General features: G+C 35.8%; 1 protein-coding gene across 2 annotated transcripts in view; it reads right to left on the reverse strand.

Annotated features, from left to right (window-relative positions):
• SESTD1 (SEC14 and spectrin domain containing 1) overlaps positions 1–22,305 on the reverse strand; it is a 97,260-nt gene that overhangs the window by 15,888 nt on the left and 59,067 nt on the right. For both annotated transcript variants that reach the window (XM_019654027.1, XM_019654028.1), the window contains exons 9-14: positions 21,860–22,071; positions 11,691–11,813; positions 6,256–6,450; positions 5,610–5,724; positions 4,024–4,183; positions 168–249 (exon numbers count right to left, since the gene is read on the reverse strand). In XM_019654027.1, the coding sequence (XP_019509572.1) occupies positions 168–249; positions 4,024–4,183; positions 5,610–5,724; positions 6,256–6,450; positions 11,691–11,813; positions 21,860–22,071 (887 nt within the window). The remainder of the gene's footprint in view (positions 1–167; positions 250–4,023; positions 4,184–5,609; positions 5,725–6,255; positions 6,451–11,690; positions 11,814–21,859; positions 22,072–22,305) is intronic.

The following is a 22,305-nucleotide window of genomic DNA, read 5'->3' on the forward strand; positions in this document are numbered from 1 at the left end:
AGACCAGTAAGATAACCGGGAATACAAAACTTTACTATTTCAACAGGATAAATAAGAATCTGACAATGTTACTTAAGACCATGAAAAAAGTATACTTTTGCTTGTAGTTAGGTGAAATCAATCTTCTAGGAAAAAGCAACTATATAATGTACCTGACTGATCCTTACCTGGGCAGCATCCTCTTCACATTTAAACAACTGTACCATCTGAAGCATCTTTAACCTTCGCACATCTACCATGTCTTCACATCTAATAAACCCAAACATAAATTGAGCACATCATTTCGGTCCCGTTGCTATTATAACATCATCATCTGGCACACGTTTTATACTATATTAAAATACTTAGTCCTACACTATGGAGACTGAACTGTTTTGTATTGATTTGTATAACTTTTAAGGATAGCTACATCTGTATCATAACCAAAACCTCAAAATACCTGAATGATACTGAATAAAAAACCCTCTTAAGAACATGCATTAAGCAAAGTACCAAAGCAAAGCAAAAACTAGTAGTATACTAAAACACAAAGAAATGTCCATTGCCAATTAGCATTAAATAAGCCTCAAAGATAAAAATACAAAGTTTCTAAAATATACTAGAGGATGTTGTTCAAAGAAATAAAAAAATTAACACTTTACATGACTCAGAGTAATATCTAATTTTCAATAAAAGAAAAACAAAAAACGCCCTCTATATTCTTAAGAAGAAAAAAACTCCACTGATCTCTGGGTGTTGAAAAACAATTTTTTTTTTTTTAATTTCACTGCAGTCTGCCCAGAAAACATACAGATTAAACTTTTAAGGTGACTTGACCTAACTCAGCTCTGATCCATCCCCTTCATTCCCATGTTGATTCCATGTATTTTAGGTGAGAAGGAAGAATCTCACTGCCATCCCAAACACGAGTGACAAGTTAACCAGGAGGCACCGGGCTCCACTACAGCTGATGTTCTTAAAGAAAGCTTGATAATACAGGCATCATTGTCACAAGGCTATTTTTATAAGGATGCCCTCAGTAAAAGCCTATAGCATACTGTCAAAATGCAACTTAAAGTAATTCTACAAGGGACCAAAGGGAAGTGATGATGATAATTATTTTTAAAATCTGAAGTTCAAAAACAATGTAAGGATACTTTAATGATAAAGATGATATCATCCAAGTATTCAATACATATAGTCAGGTATTGGAAAATGTGCTTGAAAAAAATAAGACGTGGTCTTATTATTAAGGTGTCCCATTTGGGAAGAAGGATGTTTAAATAAACAATGTGATAAATGTTATTGTAGAACTGCGTAACAAGTGACTAACTTGCCTTAGAAATCTAAAAAGACTTCCAAGAGTAAGTATCCCTGAGTCTTGAAGAATAAGAAGAAATCCGCAAGGCAGAAAATGAAGAAAGAAGCAGTCTAAGTCATGGATGCATGAAATAGCATGATGCATTCAGGAAAATGAAAACAACTGTGTGCTTTTGTGGGAAAGTTACAGGGGATAAGGCTTAGACTATGGTCTCCTACACTAGTCCAGGGAGACTGAACTTCATCTGAGAAAACAGGAAGTCACTGAGAAGGGTTTTACACAGGGAAACTGTATAATTAAAAGTGGAATTTAACGAAGATTACTCTCGTGTAAAACAGACTAGACAGGAGTAAGACCAGAGATAAGAGAAAAAAATCTTTAACAAAGAAATGTTGAGGATTCAAAGGCAGCAGAACTTGGACATCTGACTAGACTCTAGGGATGAGAACAAGTAAGGATTTTAGGACAAATCCCAAGTGTGGTAGCTGATGGTAACTTTAACGGAGACAGGACATTAAGAGAGAAGAGGAAGTTTTGGGGGCGAATGATCCTAACCTGGACCTATTAGGTTTGAGGAGTGTACAGGGCATCCAGTGGAGATACTCAGTAGGCAAGTGCAACTGCGGGTCTAAAGCACTGAGGAGAGGTGTGCATCAGAGCCGTTAACTGCTTGGTCATGATCATCTTACAGAACGTCATTCAAGTAGTGAGGCTGTCCAGGAAGAACACACAGCCTGAGAAGAGAATCTGGCTTCAGAACAAACCCTGGAAGCACTGCCATTAGCTAGAGGACAAGAAAACAGCGAAGACTGAAAAGCAAGTGCCAGGAGAAGTATCATGAGGGTGTTTTCAAAGAAGACAAAGTTGTCAGGGAGTTTCAAGAAGAAAGAAAATTTCAGTTGTGTCTAATGCTGTTCAGAGTGGTGAAGCAAGGTCAGGACTAAAAGTATTCCTGGATTTTGAGCAAGATCAAGTGTTTATCACATATGGCAATTATAAACTCACTGGTGACATCAGTAAGAGCAAATTCAGTGAAATGGTGAGAGCAAAAGTCAGACGGAGGAGGGCTAAAAAGTAAATCGGAGGTAGTGAGGAAGGACAAGTGTAGATGAGAACGTCAAATGACTTAGCTGTCAGGAAGGAGAGCTCTCGGGCTAGAAGACAAAGAACTGAAGAGGGACAGTATATGCATGTATATAATGGTTTAACTTTTTAAAAATTAGAAGTGATTTAAGCATGTAAGTGATGGACAGGGTTCGGAGTAGAGTGTGGGAGCTGATGGAGTGAGGAGACATGAGGGCACATGAAAAGATCGGCTTTGATAAGAGCAGAGCTACATCATCCTGTCTGATGAGAATAAATAATGAGACACATAAATCTGCAGATATGGGGGTAGAAGGAATTTCTGCCTGATGGCTCTTTCCCTGTGATATAGGAGTTTTTGTAGGTTTTGTTGATGACCCTAAAATTTCTAAATGTGCAAAAATTTTATATAACCATGCTAGATTGTGTATACATGCACAAGATTAATTTAATCCTTTCCTTTGCAATACAGTTGGCCCTCCATATGTCTGTGGGTTCCACATCTGTGGATTCAACCAACCGTGGATCAAAAATACTTTGGGGAAAAAATATTACACTGTTGCTAACATGTATTATGTAGTGAAAACTACAGTGATTTTTTTTTAGGAATGGAGACCTTTTATAGTGCACTTAGTGGTCTTCATGGAGTGCTTTGTAAGTGAAAAAGCATGCCATTTTTGGACATATTTAGAATTAAAAAAAACAGAATAAATGTACTGTGCATCGAGTTTAACACTGAAAATACTCAAAAAAACGTTATGTTGTTGCTGAAGTGTACTATGTATTTAGGCCTATGATGGCTGCATCTGTACTGAACACTACAGACTTTTTTTCTTGTTATTATTCCCTAAACAATACAGTATAGCAACTATCTCCAAAGCATTTACATTGTATTAGGTATTGTGAGGAATCTAGAGATGATTTTAAGTATGTGACAGGATGTGCGTAGGTTATAAGCAAATACTATATACCATTTTATATAAGTGACTTGAGCATCCGTAGATTTTGGTATCCATGGGGGGAAGAGGGAGTCCTGGGACCAATCCCCCTCGGAGATGGAGGGACGACTGCACCTTACAGTTGCTGTTGCAAACTGAGTTTTCAAAGAACCCTTTAAATTCCTAGTTCTCTATCAAATGAAACTAAACATGATCTTACTCTTACCCATCTTCTTACTCTAATAAACAGAGTCTATTGTCTAATCCTTCTACAGCAAATATAAAAACAATGGAAATGACAATTTGTAAGAAGTTTAGATGAAGAAACAGATCAATGTAGATGATAGATTTGACAGTAATTAAACCAAATAAAAATGGAAAAGTAAAATTCCCCAAAAAAGGTCTTCTTAAAAGACAGAAGAGTCATAGCTACACTGGGGATATGGAATGTAAAGTACTTGAGTATAACTGAAATTTTTACTACTGAGTTAAAAAAGGGAAATGGTACCCATTATTTGAACAAATTGTCATTATTTGTTCGTGCAATTATATATAGTAATTATTACATTAACCAAAAACTTACTACATGCCTACTATATAACAGGTAAAAATTTGTAGTTTGAATGAAAAATATACAGTTTATCACTTTTCATTTTAATTATGTTGTCTTAGCAAAAAATAACATTAACAGTCAAACTTTGCCTTTGTTTCCTAAGCTGCATATCTTCCATCACTCCTTGGATATGGTCCACATTTTCTTTATTTTCAATGGTTACGTCCTTTCCATAGGCCCAGGATGCCTGATTGGAGATCTGATCCAGAAGACCTTGACCTTTTTCACGCAAACCTTGCAATCCTACATCTAAAACAAAAGTTATTAGATTTAATCTCTTCAAGAATGGAGGTGCTTTCCCACCCTCAAGTAAACCCTCTCAGCAGATATAGTACTTGACTCCAAGTGTAACAGCTCTGTACACTCATAAAACTATCTTGGAATGGAGTCCTCTAAACATTTCAAGCAAAAACACAACCCTTTAAATGTAACTCAAACTGGAGTTCCCGCTCATGCCAAATTCTCCTTAAAGAGAATTTCCAAAAGGTAAATTTCCATAGGTAATAATTACTTTTCAAAACTGAAAGCAGGAAGTGTGAGAATTTCTATTCTGACAAGTAAGATTTTTCAAGTCTTTTCTTTCTGCTTTTACGTCATCCAATTTTTAGGCGAACAGGACAAATATTTTGTTCAAAAAAATGTATGAGCTGCAAGATTTCAAAACAATCACATAATGTCACTGTTAAAGGACACTGAACATTGAGTATAGGCACTACCCAGCTTATACCCAACAAGAAGCAACACTTAGGATATGTTTAAATATTAAAAATTAGAATACTGTAATTTACTTTATCTTTTTTAAAGGAAACGTGTGGCTCAAGAAAACTTCTGCCATTTTGAAACAAATTTCATTTGGCATATTAAATACTAAATTATGTATTATGTATGCCATCTGCTAAAATAACAAAGGCTGAAAACAAGTCAAATGCCAATACAAATATGACTTTTCAAACCCATTCCTTCAAGTCCTTTTCTGCAATTAATTTGGTTCAATCATGTGTCACCATTTTCTATTAAATCTCTGCCTTAGACTCTGCTTTCTCTCCTCCATTCCCCTTTACCCTCCTGTCCCAGTCAATGCACGCCTGCATCCCATTTTTACATCCAGCATCCACCTCTCCAGTCATGACCTAGGGAAAGTCACTGTATTTCCCACTATACTAAATTTTAAAAGGGCTAAATGTCAAGTGAGAGAAGTAGCTTAATGAAACTGGACCATCCTCCCCTTAGAGTATTAATCTTGGCTATAGTCCCAGCTTGGAGAAGCAAATGCACAGAACCAAACCAACTATTTTTTCAAGGTTAGGCTATAGCAACAACAAAAATCAGTGCATTAAACACAGTTGTGGGCATACAGGGTTTACCACAGAACACTTCACAGCTAATCACAGTTTAGGCATGCACTACAAATAACTGCTCATAGTATATGCAAGACATAGCACCTGTAGTGGGTACACAAGAAAGGCTGAAGGCCCAATGAAGGCAGAGTGACTGAGCAACAACGAAAAATACACATCTGAGCATAAATTACACCCTTCAAGGGAATAACATTTTTTATACCATTTTTCCAGTGTTTCTGGAAATAATTATAATTAGTTCAGTATAAGTCTGACCACACTAATGATATATTTTTAAAAAGAACCCTTATGTTTCAGCGTTTTTAAAATCTGCTTACCAACACTTTTCAGCTTCTCTTCAAGCAGTTTTAAAGTTTGCTGAATCGATGCTCCATCAGCTGGTGCTACATCTACGCACAACATCCCTAATAAGCCATCCAACTGCTGAGACAACTAAAGCAGAGGGACACCAAAGAGATAACCCTGATGTAAACAGCGTCTACAGTGTTTAATGATTAATGAGGCTTATATCTAATGAGGTTATCACAATGATACTCGAAAAAGACTAAGCTGTTAAAAGACAAGAACGAATAATTAGAATACATGTCATCTGAAAGACAGAACACACACATGCATGCACCAGGAAGACAAAGAAATATATCCAGGTCAGCAGAATGTGAAAAAAGTACTGAAACTTCCATTTCAATGTATGTTATAAAGCATAAACGTTTAGAAACAATCGAAATAAAACGTATCTACTAAGTTGGGACACTCTATTTAGACAAAAAAGGTTTAGTTGCATGCAGATTGACTTAAAAATAAAAAAGTAAATCAATCAAATAATTTTATCTCATTTCCCCCACCAGTACATTATTTTGCTGTTCCAGAAAAATAATTAGGAGACATGCAAACCTGCCAAAATTATGTGCAGATAAGTGTCCAGAAAATTTGAAGAAAAGAAAAGCAATCAGAGTAGACACTTACATCTTGGGCAACACCATGAAATTCAAGAGCTGCTTGTAAGAGGTTCTGCCTGAACTCCAGCTGACTGGCCTGTCGGTAACAAACATCACTAAGTTGTTGCTGCAGTGACTTCAGTTCCACGAGGTCTTCCTCATCCCCAGCATTTAAGAGGGCTGCAATTTGCTGATTAAGCTCCACATACACTGCAAACCATTCCTGTAATACAGAGACATTGGAAAGTAAACTGAGGATAAAATTAGTTTCTGGAGAACTATATTACATTTTATAATTCCCCCAGATACACTAAGTAGCATACAGGAGAATTCTTTTCAGGCAACTATATAGCATCCACCAATCCATTCCCGCAGCATGTTTTACTATCCAGCATTGAGGGGCCCTCACTTCTGTCCTTGGTCAGGGGCTATCAACACCTCCCAGGGCACAACCCATGCCCATATCCCGCTCTCCTTCCTTCCAGACTCACCTACCAAACCTCAGACCTGCTTTCTCTGCCTACTGTACCTACACCAATGGAGCTGAACATGGCTATATAAAAACCACTGTGTGATAGGTGTCTTTAAAAGTTATGATTAAATAAACTCAAATGGGCCTTTAGCAACCCTATTACATTTCTCTAGTCATTTTACTTTTCCATTCCCATAATTACACTTTTTCACTCCTTAAATCTCTAACTTCCTTTTCAACTCTTTACACTTAACCAAAAATCTAACTTCTTAATACACTAGGAAGCAATCAGAAGAGAACTCTCATCTTACCAACAACTCGATGACCTTCCTGCTTTTGTAGCCTTATGCTTTGCCCTTCCTACTATCAAAATGAATGAATTGTTCCTGCTTCGAAGTCCAACCACTTCACTTTTGTCTTATATGCTATCCTCTGTTGCCTGTACCAGGCTTTGCTTTGCAGTTATCTCCTCTCTTTGCCATCATCAATTCTTCCTTTTTCAACTGGGCTATTTCCATCAGTACACAAATATAAGTACTATCTTACACTAGAAAACAAAATATACACTTAAAATATGGACATTTTACTATATATATAAACCTCAATTAAAAAAAAACAACCCCCACAAACCTCCCTCAAAAGAGTTCTCTATACTCATTCGATCTTCATTTCCTATTCTCTTTTTAATCCACTCTGATCAGGATTTTGTCCTACCCACTCTTATGAAATCTTATGAAATCACTCTTGTGAAATTATCAGTCTTTATCTTATTGGACCTCTCAGCCGCATCTGACAAAGATGACCGATTCCTCCTCCTTGGAAGGCCTTTCTCTCGTTACCTGAGACATGCAGCTAGCTCCTTTTTGGCCTCCTCTGCTGGCTGTCCTCCCTCTTCTTGCCCTCTACATTTAGGAGGAACCCCGGCTTCAGTTTTCCAAAGGCTTTCGGCTTCTAAATCAATCCTCATTGGGCTGGGATGATTTCATCTAGTCCAATGCTTTATAAATGGCATCTATAGGCTTCTAACTCCCAACTGAATACCCTCCACCCTGACCCCTCCCCTGAGCCCTAGGTACTCATATCCAACTGTCTACTAGTCACCTTCTCAGATGACGTTTAGATATTTAAAATTTAACCTGTCCCCAAAGATACTGATTTTCCAGCTTCCCATCTTACTACTAGTTGCTAAAGCCAAACATCTTATTCTTCCAAGAGCAAGTCTTGCTGGCTTAACCCATGAATCGGACAATTTCTCATCAGTTCTACTGCCTCTATTCTATTAGCCTCCTGTCTTCCTATTCCACTGTTTGTATCTACTCCCTATTCTCCAAACAATAGCCAGAGTGAACTTTTAAAAACATAAATCAATTCTTGGCTAAGAAATTTGGGTTTATTTTTAGCTTTATTTCTGAGTTAAGTTTTATGAAAAATCAAAACCTAGTATTTGACAGAGTGCTTTAGTACAATGTGGTATGTTAAAAGTTTCTCCAAATTCTACTATTAAGCAATCAGTATACTAGAAGTTTGTCATAATTTATGAGACCTGAAAGATTTCAATTCATGTTTTAAAGTGTTGACTTCTATTTACAAACAGCAAAGAAAGCTTTTAATAAATATCAGTATATCTTAAACATCATAAGCTAATGTACTCATCCTGCCATCAACCTCTTCTCAAGGTGACAATGCAGCGCCACCTATTGGTTAAAATGGTGCAATATTCTTTTGTAAACCTTTTAGAATGAAAATTTTCAAATCTATTAAAAAATGGAAAGAACAGTACAGTTGACCCTTGAACAGCATGGATTTTCACTGCATGGGTCCACCTATACACAGGGTTTTGTTTTTTTTCAATAAATAACTGTAAATGTATTTTCCTTATGATTTTCTTAATAACCTTTTCTCTAGCCTACGTTGTAAGAATATAATATATAATACATATATAAAATATTTGTTAATTGACTGTTTATGTTATTGGTAAGGCTTTCAATCAACAGCAGGCAGTTAAATTTTGGGGAAGTCAAAAGTTATATGCAGATTTTCAACTTGAGAATATCTGCATTGCCCCTAACCCCCTCATTGTTCAAGGGTGAACTATATAATGAAACCCCATGTACCATCCAGCTTTAATAATTATCAACTCACAGTCAATCCTGTTTCATCTATAATCCCATCCATTCAGTCCCCACCTCCCAATTTTAATACAAATTCCATCATTTAAAGAAATGAGATCCATGATAAGCCATCAATGTTTCTTTTCTTTGGGCACCATGCGTATGAATGCAGACATCAATTTATGTGCATAAGAATTAAAAAAAAAAAAGCAGCTACATCTTAAGCAAGTCCATGACATTTAGTAGCTTTCTCTAAGACAGAGTGAGAGACCTCAGTCTGAATATCAAGAGACTGGTGTTTTAACTATTGTCCAGCTACCCACTGATTGAAAATATGCCATCTCCCAGTTTCTTCATCTAAAAAATAAGGTGATCAGTATTAGAATAATCTATAAGATCCCTTTCAAAAGTTCTGAAATTTTATATTGATTTACATTATAAGTAAATTTAAGGAAAAGGCCATTATCCACAAACACTCTGTTTCCTTAAGTTGACTTTAAAACCTTATAAATACAATAACACAAAAACAAACATCTAAACACAGGAATCTCTATGTATATCATTTGTAATTTTATCCATAGTATATGCAATATAAAACAAGACTTTTCAGTATAGATTTTTGTATAGTTATGCTTTTTCTGTGAACTTCCTTAAAATATGTATATAATCCAATTTTTTTAACTTCTTTATAATATATACAAGTATATATAAAATCCAGTTTCTAATTACATTTATTCATCTTGGCATCTTCAAAATATAAACAAATTCTTATCCCATCTTTATTTTTATTTTTTTAGCTGAACCATCCTGCCACCTGTTGGCAGCTCAGCAGCAGCTCAGCTCGGGCCAGGGATCGAACTGCTGTTGCTCAGAGCTCACACTCTTGAGCGAGCTCTTAACCAACTGAGCCACTCAGCCGGGCCCCCCATCTTTAAAATATAAATAAATACATGATACATGTGTCATGTATCCCTATTTAAAGGAGTTTTGGATACTGTTGTGACTTCATCATCTTGATGAAGTCTAGAATGTTCTACAGTAAATACTATTTTCGATAACTAAAAAGGAGGACAAATTATAGAATACAGTTATTCTATAGTAACATGCTCCTGGAACAATCCACAGGGTTCAAATAAATCACAATCTATATAAAAAATATCAACAGCATTAAGTTATTTAAAAGTACCAGGAGAATTAAAATATTATAACCTCAGAAACAGGGGTTGGAAGTTAAATACAAATTACGCAATGTTTCTTTTTTAGCATAAAAGGAAAACCCATTATGTTGGAACCTGTGAAATACAGAAAATATATAGATTTTTCAATTATGGAATTTCACTTTTGAATCTCTTACAAGTACTAATTAGTACATGATTCTAAATCTTGTGATACCTCTTGCTTATATATTATTTCTCATTTAGATTACAATTCCTGTAGGGTATAGTGTGTATTTTATCTGTCAGTACTGCTGATCATTAAAGCTGATTTGGGGAATATTATAAAGAAAACAATATAAGGAAACTAAACAGAATGATATATATTAAAAAGGAAAATAATTATATCAGATGTTGTTAAAATATACCTCTCATAAAGAGCAAATAATTCTTGGTCAACCATTCAAATTTATTCTCGAGTAAAGCATAGTCAATATTTATTCTTTCATCTCATTTAGTTAAAATGTACATTCGCTAATACTATCCAACTTTTAATTCCCACTGCAACTAGGGAGGCTGAAGGGGAAAGAAAATAATTGCAGAAATATAATGTTCAGAGGATCCTTAAGTCTCATCAGGGCCCAGAGTTTAACATTATTATTGATTTTTTAATATTGTTCTCCTTTGTTGTGCATTTAGACCCTAGAGGTCAAGATGCCTATTATATTCACCTTCAAACACACTTTTTTTTTTTTTCAATTAATAAATAAATCCAATCATGGTGTAGTCTGATCACTTGGAGTTGCATTTGGTGGAGGACTAGTTTCTTTTATCGCCTGTTTATGGGGAATGTTTTATTCCTCATATTATATGTAGGATGAATACTGTGTGTGTGTAAATCCATCGATTTTTTTAAGACAGATAATCTAAGGATAGAAATGAATGGATTCAAGGTTTATTTTTCCAATATTTTAGTCAATCTATTTAAATTTTCCATAAAAAGTAGTATGACTTGGGGGATAAAACGAGTGAGCAAACTGATCCACAAACTGGATCATCATTTTCTCAATAATGAAGAGTTAACTATAACACCACAAGAGCATAACATAGACCAGTTTCTTCCATATAACAAGATGTTAAATTTTAAACCCTCTTGCACAATTATTACCTATAATCTGTCTGTAATTTCCCAACTTCATAACTGTGATTTTATATCCATGTCACAGTTACAACCATGAACCCTAAATGCACAGGAATGAAAAGATATCCTATACCCTCTGCACTCACTCTCCATCAACTGTGTTTAATGCAACAACTCTAGTTCCAGGCATTTAACTGTACTGCACACTCCCAATAAAACAGGGACAGGTTTCCCTCTGCGGATTTAAGCATCGTAGTTTCTATCTTGGGGACTATAGATGAAGGTTCTATTTTTATACTACCACTGTTTCTTCTGTAACTGTAGTTTTAAAAATCTCCCGTGAATTATGTTTCTATAAAAATACGTAATTATACTGTGTTGGAGACAAAAACCAAAGTTGAATTTCCAATGAATATGTACCAAGTGTCAAAATGTACTTTATGGCATCTAAGCCTTAAACATACTGTACTTCATGCCCCTAGACCAACGTTTATATATGGCAACCCATCACTGCGCACCACACATGCTGTTAACGGTACGCGTTAGGAACAGCACGGTCACTTGCAGAGGAAAAAAGCCTCTCACACTGTGCTGGCTCTCGATCTCTTCGTGCTTCTGCTGCAGGGCCTGGGAAGCCCGGATGGAGTCTCCAATCCCCCACTGGGCTCTTAGCTGTTCTGATCCAGGTCCTTCAAGCCAGTTCACAACCTGTAAGTGGAAGTTGAGATAGAATTTTAAAATAATCAAAAGCTTTTCAAACTTTCATTCTAACTGGTTTTCCCCTCCCAAAATTCCTCAAGTATTCTTAACTTAAATTCTTTAAATTCTATTGCATAGGCCGTAAATGTTTCTTTTAGAACTATGCAGCTATACTGTGACTTTTCCAAAAACTAAATTTGAAGGAATATACACAACGGCACCTCAGGCTTTCTGCTATCTGATCATCTGCCAGGCTAAAAGAAATCTGGAACGCTCCCAAAAGAGGATTAAAAATTTAGAATGATAAAAAATCAGAGAACCATAGGATACAGAAATGGACGGGACATCAGAAATAATATCAGTCAAATTTCTTATCCAACACTGAGTTTCACACAGATTAAGTGACTTGCTCAAGGTCCATTATTGAACGTAATCCATTACTGAAAAACTAGGACTAAAAGTTATGTGTACTGTCTAATATTCTTCCCAAAGAATTGACAAAATTGAACGAACTGATTAAATAATATGAAGTTAAAATACTATTTTCTTACTTTGAAAAGGAAATTAAAAACCAACTGAGAATTATACTATTACAATGCCCTCTGGGGGTCTTCTCAGGATCAATTAAACTTTCAGATCCACAAGATCATCTGAAGTCCCAATGACATCAGTCTATCCAGAAAGATATAACGTGGGAACCAGTTTGCCAGAAGAGCAGCATTGGGTGTTTCTCTTCTGCTGAGTGCCTGAAGCAGTCCAACAGTTCAGGTGTAAGGAGATGAGATCCATATGGAACAGACATGGGACACATTCTGGCATCAAAACCTCATACCTCACAGGGATCGTGCCAATTATAAAAGTCACTGAACTCAAGGATGCCCAAAGTTATGTCTTCCATCAAGTAGTAATAGTTTTCCCAATCCAGATCCAGAATAATTTTTACTATAAGCAATGTCGCCTAGTACATAGCTGACTTTCCCCTTTTTATCAGGTTTTCAGGGGAACAGAGTTAGATAGTTAAGCAGAGATGAAATTCTCATGCAGAAGAGTTCTGCTAGCACTTTATTCACAAACCTATATACTCTGAAACTACACAGACACATTGAAGCAATTTTAACAGAAAAAATATTCTCAAAAGCTTTTCCTGTTACTAAATTACAATAAGGAATTCAACAGATGCATGATAATGCCCTAAATCGAAATGTAAAATAGCTCCCAAGTAGTGGATGAGGGTATCCGCAGCATATAGACCCAGTGGATACATAGGCTTACCTTGGAACTTTATAACAGAGTACTGCACACCCATAGTGCACTGCTGTTGCTACCAGGTTAAAATGCATTCATTTTAAAATCTAATAGCTCATGTAATTCTTTTGTAATTATATAGAAGTGCCACACTGTAGGAAAATATCATGTAGATTTCCATTGATCTTTCACATGCATAAGGTTTTCATATGTTACTACAGATTTAAGTGCTACAGCCAATTCTCATAGAGTACAAGTAATTTCCATTCTGTGTTTTTCATGTAATATTAAACTATAATACTGCAATGATTTTTCATGTGGCTACAGTTATTATAATTTTCAATGGTTGCAAATCTTTTTTAAGAACTCCAACCTCCTTGCCTGCCTGTTTTCCTCCCTCCCTTCTATCTATCCAACCAAACAACTATCCAACCCACCCACCCATCCTTATTAAGAGCCAAGTAGTAATGCACTACCTCAAATACCTGTTATACCTGCTTTCAAGACTCATAATTCTCTATTGCTGAGCATATAGAATGTTTCCAATTTCCATCAATTCTAAGTAATTCTTTGATGTGTATATATAGGGACATCAGAAATAATATCGGTCAAATTTCTTATCCAACACTTTAGAAACCTGAGTTTCAAAGAGATTAAGTGATTTGCCCAAGGTCCATTACTGAACATAATCCATTACTGAAAAACTAGGACTAAAAGCCATGAGTCTTGTCTAATATTCTTTCCAAAGCATTGATTAAATAATATAAAGTTAAAATTATACACACACATACATACACACACACACACACACACACACACAGATATATACAGCATTATTTCGCTCTAATTCTGTATTGTTTTCCTAGGAAAGATTTTCAATAAAGATTTTGGGTCCAATGATGATGTAATGTCAATGGCTGTTTGTATATATTATAAAATTGCTCTCTAGAACACTTGTTTCTACTTGAAACTTCCAAGTAATGAAAATTTTAACTGTACAATGAAAAATTTAACTGTACAACAGTCAGGTATACAAACTGACTATAGCTTTTAAAATACTTAACAAATAGAAATCTCTCCAGGTATATTTTTAAATACCAGTGAGACTGAATACTGATAACGTTTGTTTACTAAAAAGTATATGATCTTTCATGACTTATCTCTTCGTGTCTTTGCCCATTTATGTTGTACAATCTTAAATATTACACTGTTCTTGGCTTCCACCTTCTCTATATAAGGTTTAATACTAGACAGCAAAAACTCAAACGTAAAACAAGTCTAAGTATTTCTTTTGACCCACTGGAATAGGCTTACGTGCTATAGCTTTTTTTGCTAAACTGTTTTCAGATTCCTGATTTCATCTGCAAACCCCCATTGCCCAGTGTTCTCTAGAATGCAATGCTTTGCTCCTCATCATCCCTTTTTCTGCTTTAAACTTTGGAGGCACAGGTTACTATGATCCTGTTTCTCTCTGTTAGCCTGGGGAAAGTATCCCTCTTTCACAAGAGAGACAGATAAGCAGTTCTTCAATCTGGACTCTGGAGAAAGTTCCAGGCATGAGTCTGAATTCTGGTTCTTCTCATGCTAGTGGGTCTGAATTCTGGCTCTTTCCTTACAAGATGAAAGACTTTGGCTTGTCATATTTAAAATGGTGTTAATGCTACCTACAAGGGCTACTTTCAAAATTTAACGTAATTATTTCACCAGGGATATCTAAATTCTAAAAACAGGTGTAGAATGAAAACATCTCAAAAATATTTAACTAATTAATAATGTGTTTGAAATTATTTTTTAAAACCCTGTGACATTATTTAAATATTTAAACTTTGGTTTCAGAATATGCTACAAACAAAAGAAGCAGGTTACCATATATTGTGATAATGGGGAAAACAATTCATTAAAATGAAACTTTTGAAGAAACAGAAATTTAAAAATAAATTTTACAAATACCGTATTTTGCTGTGTATAATGCTCCCATGTATAACAAGCACCCACGTTTTTGGCCCAAACTTTCAGGGAAAAAAATCTTTCATTTTAATATTTTAGTTCAAATTTTTATTTGTTTACATTTAGGTACTTGCTTTTTGTATTATAAAGGAATTTTGGCATTTATTTTTAAATTTTTTTAATTGAAGAACAGTGAGTTTTTCCAGGACCCATCAGCTCCAAGTCAACTGGTTGTTTCAATCTAGTTGTAGAGGGCACAACTCAGTGATCCATGTGGAGATCGAACCAGCAACTTTGGTGTTATGAGCAATGCGCTCTAACCAACTGAGCTAAACAGCTGTCCTGGCATTTATTTTTTAACATATTATGGTACAAGAAATTTTATGTAACAAATAATAACAAAACACAAGAACAGATACAAGGTACAAGAAATTCTATGTACTGGTGACAAATTTACCATATTTACACATCATAGAAGGTCAAGAACTCTTCGTAGTTGCAAGTTCGCTGTAAGTTCAACAAAATTGATTATCATATTCCAGGGTATTATTTTGCATGGATATTGTTACTGATTTCTAGAGTTATACTTTTAACTCATAAGCATAAATAAAAGAATTAAAAACATTTATATAGATACGGAATTAGTACTACCCATGTATAATGCGCATCCTTATTTTTCCCTCACAAATTTGGGCAAAAAAGTGCACATTATACACGGCAAAATACGGTATATGGTGATGGAAGGAGAACTGACTGGGTGGTGAGCACACAATGTGATATATAGATTTTGTATTTTAGAATTGTACACTTGAAACCTATGTAATTTTAGCAACCATTGTCACTAAAATAAATTTAATTAAAAGAAATTCACAAGTGTTAAAAAGTAATAAAGTGGAACCATCCAATATTTTTAAAAAAACTAAAATATAAAAATAAAAATAAATTTTAAATAAAGCAAAGGCATCTCGGCACAAAAAAAAAACTTTTTTTTTGTTACACAGTCAAAGTGCACATAGTTTTAATGTATGCTGAAAATAATTTTCCTTAATATGCAACATCAGTAATGCAGACAGAGTAAGTGTATGACTATTATTAATAAAAATGATATGAACTGAGGCTGATGCCCAGTCAACAAGTTTATTTAAATGCATTAATGATAGTGGTTTGCCAAGCCAGGTCATAAAATTTAATTTCAATCAGGACATCTTACTCATTCAATCTGAATATTAACTTACTGCAAAAAGAGTTCCATGACCAATCCATATCAGTGGGACTCCCCAAATGGTTACATTTATATACAAAGTATAACCCTGGATATACGTTCTTAAAATCTACCACAACAAATATTTGCAGAGGCCAAAAATGCATGTACGTAACTATCCACCATTCTTTCCTGACCATGCTGATTTTTCTAAAGGCTGCATGAGAGAGTATCTGGAAGTATGTGAGGTCAAATCAGGAAGAAGGGCATGCCAAGCAAATGCCAAGCATCTGACCTGGAGAAAGAATATGGGGAACTGGGAGCAGACCCACCAGCTGTATACTTATGCAACTCAGAGTGCAGTCTATTTTGGATCTATGCTTCCTTTCCACAAAGAAGAAAAGAACATGGATGATTCCAGAAATAACACTTGCAATGCTGGCAGTAATTACTGCCATGATAAATAATGAGAATAACGAAGCTTATTTCAGTGATGTGGTATCGTCTCCTACCCAGAAGCATGTGAAATCTATTTTTTAAGTGCAACAGAAGTAGCATGGAGAACCACTGCATACCACATGAAGTCTTATGATACCAACTTGAACTGTGGGAAATAAATGTCTCAAATTATAATGGTTATTACTTATACAGTTTTATCTGCTAGAGACCTATTATAATAATTTCTCTTTTCTTATGTTTTCAGTGATAAGTCAGTAAAAAAAGAAATTTGGAAAGATTCAATTTTCACTAATTTAACTTAGAGACAGTCAATTTTATGATTATCTTTATATAAAGAATTTTTTAATTTTTCCTCAAATCTGCGACACTGAAGGCAGTATAGTTTATGCCCTGCGGGTGCTGACATGATCAATATATGCTACTACGTAGCTAAATTTAAGTTGTTTTAGCAAGGGAAATCAATCTTTCCCTAAAACGTGACCTGTGAAAAACAGAGTGCAGGCACCATTACAGGATGAATATTAATGTTCTAACCAATTCACATGTAATGCTCATAAAGAAAACTGAGCTGCAATGATGTTTGTTTTTAGCAATAATCTCATTACCATCATCATTATAAATATCATCATCTCCCTTCTCTAGTTTCTTTCTACTTTATCCAATTAAGCTGGCCCATCATTTCAAAAACACATTTGCCAATACGTTAACTCCTTTGCCCCCCTGTCTTTTTATCCTACTGGCTGATTGTATGCAGCAAAGCACGAATGCTGGATGACTCCCATCATCACATGTGTTCTCTGCACTGCAGCTCAATGGCCAGCCACGAATTGGTAGCATCATATAATAGGCCAGAAAAGTTCCACCATAAAGTCAAGATCAATAAACACTACCTACATTTCTGAGGTAATTTCACTCTCCTAATCCCCACAAAGAAAATCCTGAATCCTCTCCACTCCATTGAAACCTCTATTCCTCTTGAATGCTACCCCCTGCCTCTCCTCCAAACCTGCACCACCAAGAGGATAACCTTTGTCTCCTATTTTATAAAAAAGAGAACACATTGCACAGGAACTCTTTCATCTTCCTAATGACTGATTTATACATGGACACACCTCTGCATTCATCCTACCCATCCTTCCTCCTGTTACAATGGGGGAGTTCTCCCTTTTTCATTTTAAAGTTGCCTCTTCAATTGTGCTTTTAGAGTCCATTCACATCCACCTTGTCAGGAACTTAATAATGTTAATTGTTCTTTCTCTTTCGTATATTCAACCCCTCCCTCCAAATAGATACATCCCAGTATCTTTAAACCTCTTAAAGTTTTCATATTAAAACAACAACAACAACAACAACAACACTACACTTGACCCCTGTTGTGGGCTGAGTTGTGCGCCACCACCACCAAATCCCTACATCGAAGTTCTAACCCTCCGTACTTCAGGATGTAACCCTATTTATTTAAAGATACAATCTTTAAAGAGGCAATTAGATTAAAATGAAGTTATTAGCGTGGGCCCTAATTTAATATGACCACAGCCCTTAAGGGGAGAGGCAATTTGGACACAGGTCCAGAGGGAAGATGATGTGAAGACACAGGGAGAAGATGAGCACCAATAAGCTAAGGAGGGAGGCCTGGAACTGACCCTTCCCACACTGCCCTCAGAAGGAGCCAACCCTGTCAACACCTGGATCTTGGGCTTTTTAACCTCCAGAACGGTGAGAAACTATTTCTGCTTTCTCGTCTGTAGCGCTTCGTTATAGCAGCCCTAGCACACTAATACAACCCCTCTCCTACCACTTCTAGGCACTGCTCTATTGCTCATCTTTCCTTCAGTCGTCTGTACTCAGTGTCTCCTTCCCAGCACCTCGACCTCATTCCTGGATTCACACCAGTGTGCTTCTGGCCCTGCCGCTCCATGGGCTGGATTCACCGATGACCTCGGAGGAACGCGTCCTAACAGACATGTTAAATCTTACTCTTATTCAATCGTTCAGCAGCTTTTGACAGTGTTCCCAGCTCCTTCCCTGAAATGCTTTCTTCCCTTGGCTTCCATGACACAGAACTCTTTGCAATCCTTCATTACCTTCGTTCAGGAGTACGCTCTTCTATCTTGTCATTAAATGCTGTAGTTTCTCAATGCTCAGTTAACAGGCCCACTTCTCCTGTAGTCTCAGCTCCTTCCTTGGGTAATTCTCAACCACATCAATGCCTCTAATTACCATTTATACACAGATGACAAATAAATACGTCACCAGCCTGGATTTCTCTGATTTCTGGACCTGTTCGGGATTACTCTTCTATGTCTTCTCTTAGATGTCTCAAAGTAACCTCAAATTCAACCCAAACTTATGATTCTCCACATCCTTTTCCACGCACATTTAAACCAAACCTTGTCCAGTGTTTCATAATTGAAAAACACCACTACCCATCAAGTCTTGCAAGCCAGAAAAATGATTCAACTCTGATATTTTCTTTTTTACACTTACTCCCACCACTCTCATTCTTGGGTCTTGGTATGGTTGCAGTTTTACAACTGTTTGTGCTATTATGTAATTATGTACCATAAAGGTGGTAACTTTCTCATTTTACTCACCGTTATATTCCACCTAGCATAATGTCACACTAATGTAGACATTCATTTTTTGAATGAGTGAGCAAATAAGATAATAGAAAACTCATTATGCACCAAACATGAAACATTTTATAGAAATTATCTTCTTTAATCCTGTGATAGCCCAAGTAGGTATTATTATTGTTGTTGTTATTATTCTCAGTTTACTGAGGAGGAAGCTAGGGCATTGAGAAGTTACAGTTTATTCCCAATGTCAAACAACTTAGAAATGGTAGAAGAGGGTGAGCTTAGATTACCTGGGTGACTTCTATATCACTATGCTATTACATCATTACAGTTTTCAAATATATAGTAGGCCCCCACTTATCTGCAGTTTCGGTTACCCATGGTCAACAGCAGTCAAAAAATTTTAAATGAAAAATTCAAAAAATAAATGATTCATACGTTTTTGTGTGCTGTTTTGAGTAGTGTGATGAAGTCTTGTGCAGTCCTACTGTGCCCCAACCAGGACGTGAATCATTCCTCTGTCCAGCATGTCCAGACTGCATACATTAGCCACCCACCAGTCACTCAGAAGCCTTGTTGGTTATGAGACTGACTCTGCAGTGCCTGTGTTCAAGTAACACTTATTTTACTTAATAATGGCCCCAGGGTATAAGAGTGATGCTGGCTATTTGGATATACCAAGGAGAAGTCATAAAGTGTGTCCTTTAAGTGAAAAAGTATGTACAAATAGAAAAAAACTGTATATAGGGTTCGATACTATTCATGATTTCAGGCATCCATGGGGGTCCCTGGAACACATCCCTCGAGGTTAAGGGGGGACTACTGTACTCTAAAGCTACTTGCCTAAAGCTTCCCTGGGTTGAATACAAGCTATATTTAACTTAATAATTACTTAAGAAAAAGTTACATATAATTAATGTGTGCTCAAAAATCTTCAGCTTATACATGGTTATTATGAGATAAAGCCTAAATCCTTTTGCCTGGAATTCAAGATCTTCCATGATCCAGCTCCTTCCTTCCTTTCAAGCCTTTTCCCCCATGACATCCTGATGCTCTGGTCAGAGGTCAGCAAACTCCTGTAGGCTAACTGTGGCCTACCACTTGTTTTTATAAATTAAACTTTATTGGAGCACAGCCACACACACACACACACACACACACACACACACACACACACACACACACTTATTTACACAATGTCTATGCATTACAATGGCAGATTAAATAGCCATAACTGCACGAAAACTGTATAGTCCAGGAAACCTAAACATTTACTATTTGGCTCTTTACAGAAAAAGTATGGCAACAACTGAAACAGACTTCTAGACTAGAGTCTAGTTCAATGGAAGTAAGAGCTACCATTAATCGAGTGCTGAGTCCTTTCAACAAACCTTTCAAAAGTGGTCTTGTTAGTCCTGTTTTAGTTAATGAGAAGGGACTAAAGAAAAAAGTCAGAATGAGGCTCAGGTGGGTGAATAATGTGACCATGATCACAGAGCAAATAAGTGGACCAGCTGGGATTCATATCATGCTCCCTGCCCATGCTGCTCCATGACTCAAAGGTAAAAAATGTCCCATGGTGCCTTACTGCTTTCTTTTTCTTCAACAGAGCTTCGGATTTCATGCTGCTATTGTTTGTTTATTCATGCTGTTCTTTCTCCTCCACAAAATGCCAATCCTCCTTTATAACCTAAAGGAGGTGGCTGTGAAATCTTATCCACTCTGGAGGATAAACTGAAGTGCTACCTCTTCCACTACTAAAACTTCCTAGAATGCCTTCAACCAGAGGAATAATTCCTCCTATAAACGCCCACGTCACTTCAGTTATGTCCTGTGATACTTACTACTCTCTCCTCCGAAGTTTAATGATAGCGAAAGCCAAGTCTACCTTTATACCCTATATGAAACCTAGCACAATGTCTTCTACATAATAAGCACTCAATAAGTGCTTATCTAATGAATTAATTAATCTAATAAAAACAGTTCTAATCTAGGTTTTAAGTAAAATATTTTAAGATTTATTTCTTAATAATTCAATAGACGAAAATCCAGAATGTAGTGTAAATAACAGAAATGTCTTCCTTAGTATTGATTTTTAGTATTTTAGCCTACTTTTCTTATGAAAATCAACTGTAAAAGGAACTAAAAATCATATACTAAATACATTTAAAGCTTTCTATCAGTTTCATAAAATACAATTTAATATTATAATTACTTATATTTTATCATTTTGCTAGCATAGAAAACTCTTAATAATGCCTAAATTAACAAAAAAAACTAGCAAGTTATTAAAAATAAATGAAATAACAATAATAAAACACTATTTATTATATGGATACAGAGACCACAGATGATGCTTACAACAACTAGTTATTTTGAAGTTCATTCTAATACAGTGAGCTGAATGCTCAATGTCATCACTGTAGAAAAAATATAATCTTAATGCAAATACTACTTGTAAAAATATACGTAATTGAAAAGTTTTAGAGTCTGGTTTGATATGTCTAAGGTTCTCTATATAATATAAATAAGGCTTAGTATACAGTCACAGAGTAAAAACTATTAAAAAAAAAAACCAACATTCTAATTTTAAAAAGTTAAATATATTCAAATCAGACACTTACCTGCATCACCTTCTGCTGGATCTCTTCTAACTGTGTACGCTTACTGCGTTGCCTACAAACTTCCTGGTAACGGGTATATTGCTCTCGCAGTGAATCTAGTAATTTCATAACCTGTGGCTGTGCAAGCAGCTCATCATCCATAGGAGACCATGAGACCCCTCCGTCTGAGCCATTAAATCGACGCTGCTGTAATTCGGATAACAATTCATGCCCTTGACGAATGAAAAATACTTATAATTAACACCTTTAAACAAATGTAATTTTTACTTCTCAAACTTCTCAATTCTAGTCCCTTATGTTTAAAACCTGTATCAACCTATATGTCTACTTACCTACCTACCTACCTGGTCAATAAGTACTGAAATGCAATTTTTAAATTTATATAGAAAGAAACAAAAATATGCATCCAGTATATATGCTATATCATATATCATAAATATGTGTAT

Source organism: Hipposideros armiger, unplaced genomic scaffold, assembly GCF_001890085.2.
Source record: "Hipposideros armiger isolate ML-2016 unplaced genomic scaffold, ASM189008v1 scaffold_212, whole genome shotgun sequence".
In the NCBI taxonomy this organism is placed as follows: Eukaryota; Metazoa; Chordata; class Mammalia; order Chiroptera; family Hipposideridae; genus Hipposideros; species Hipposideros armiger.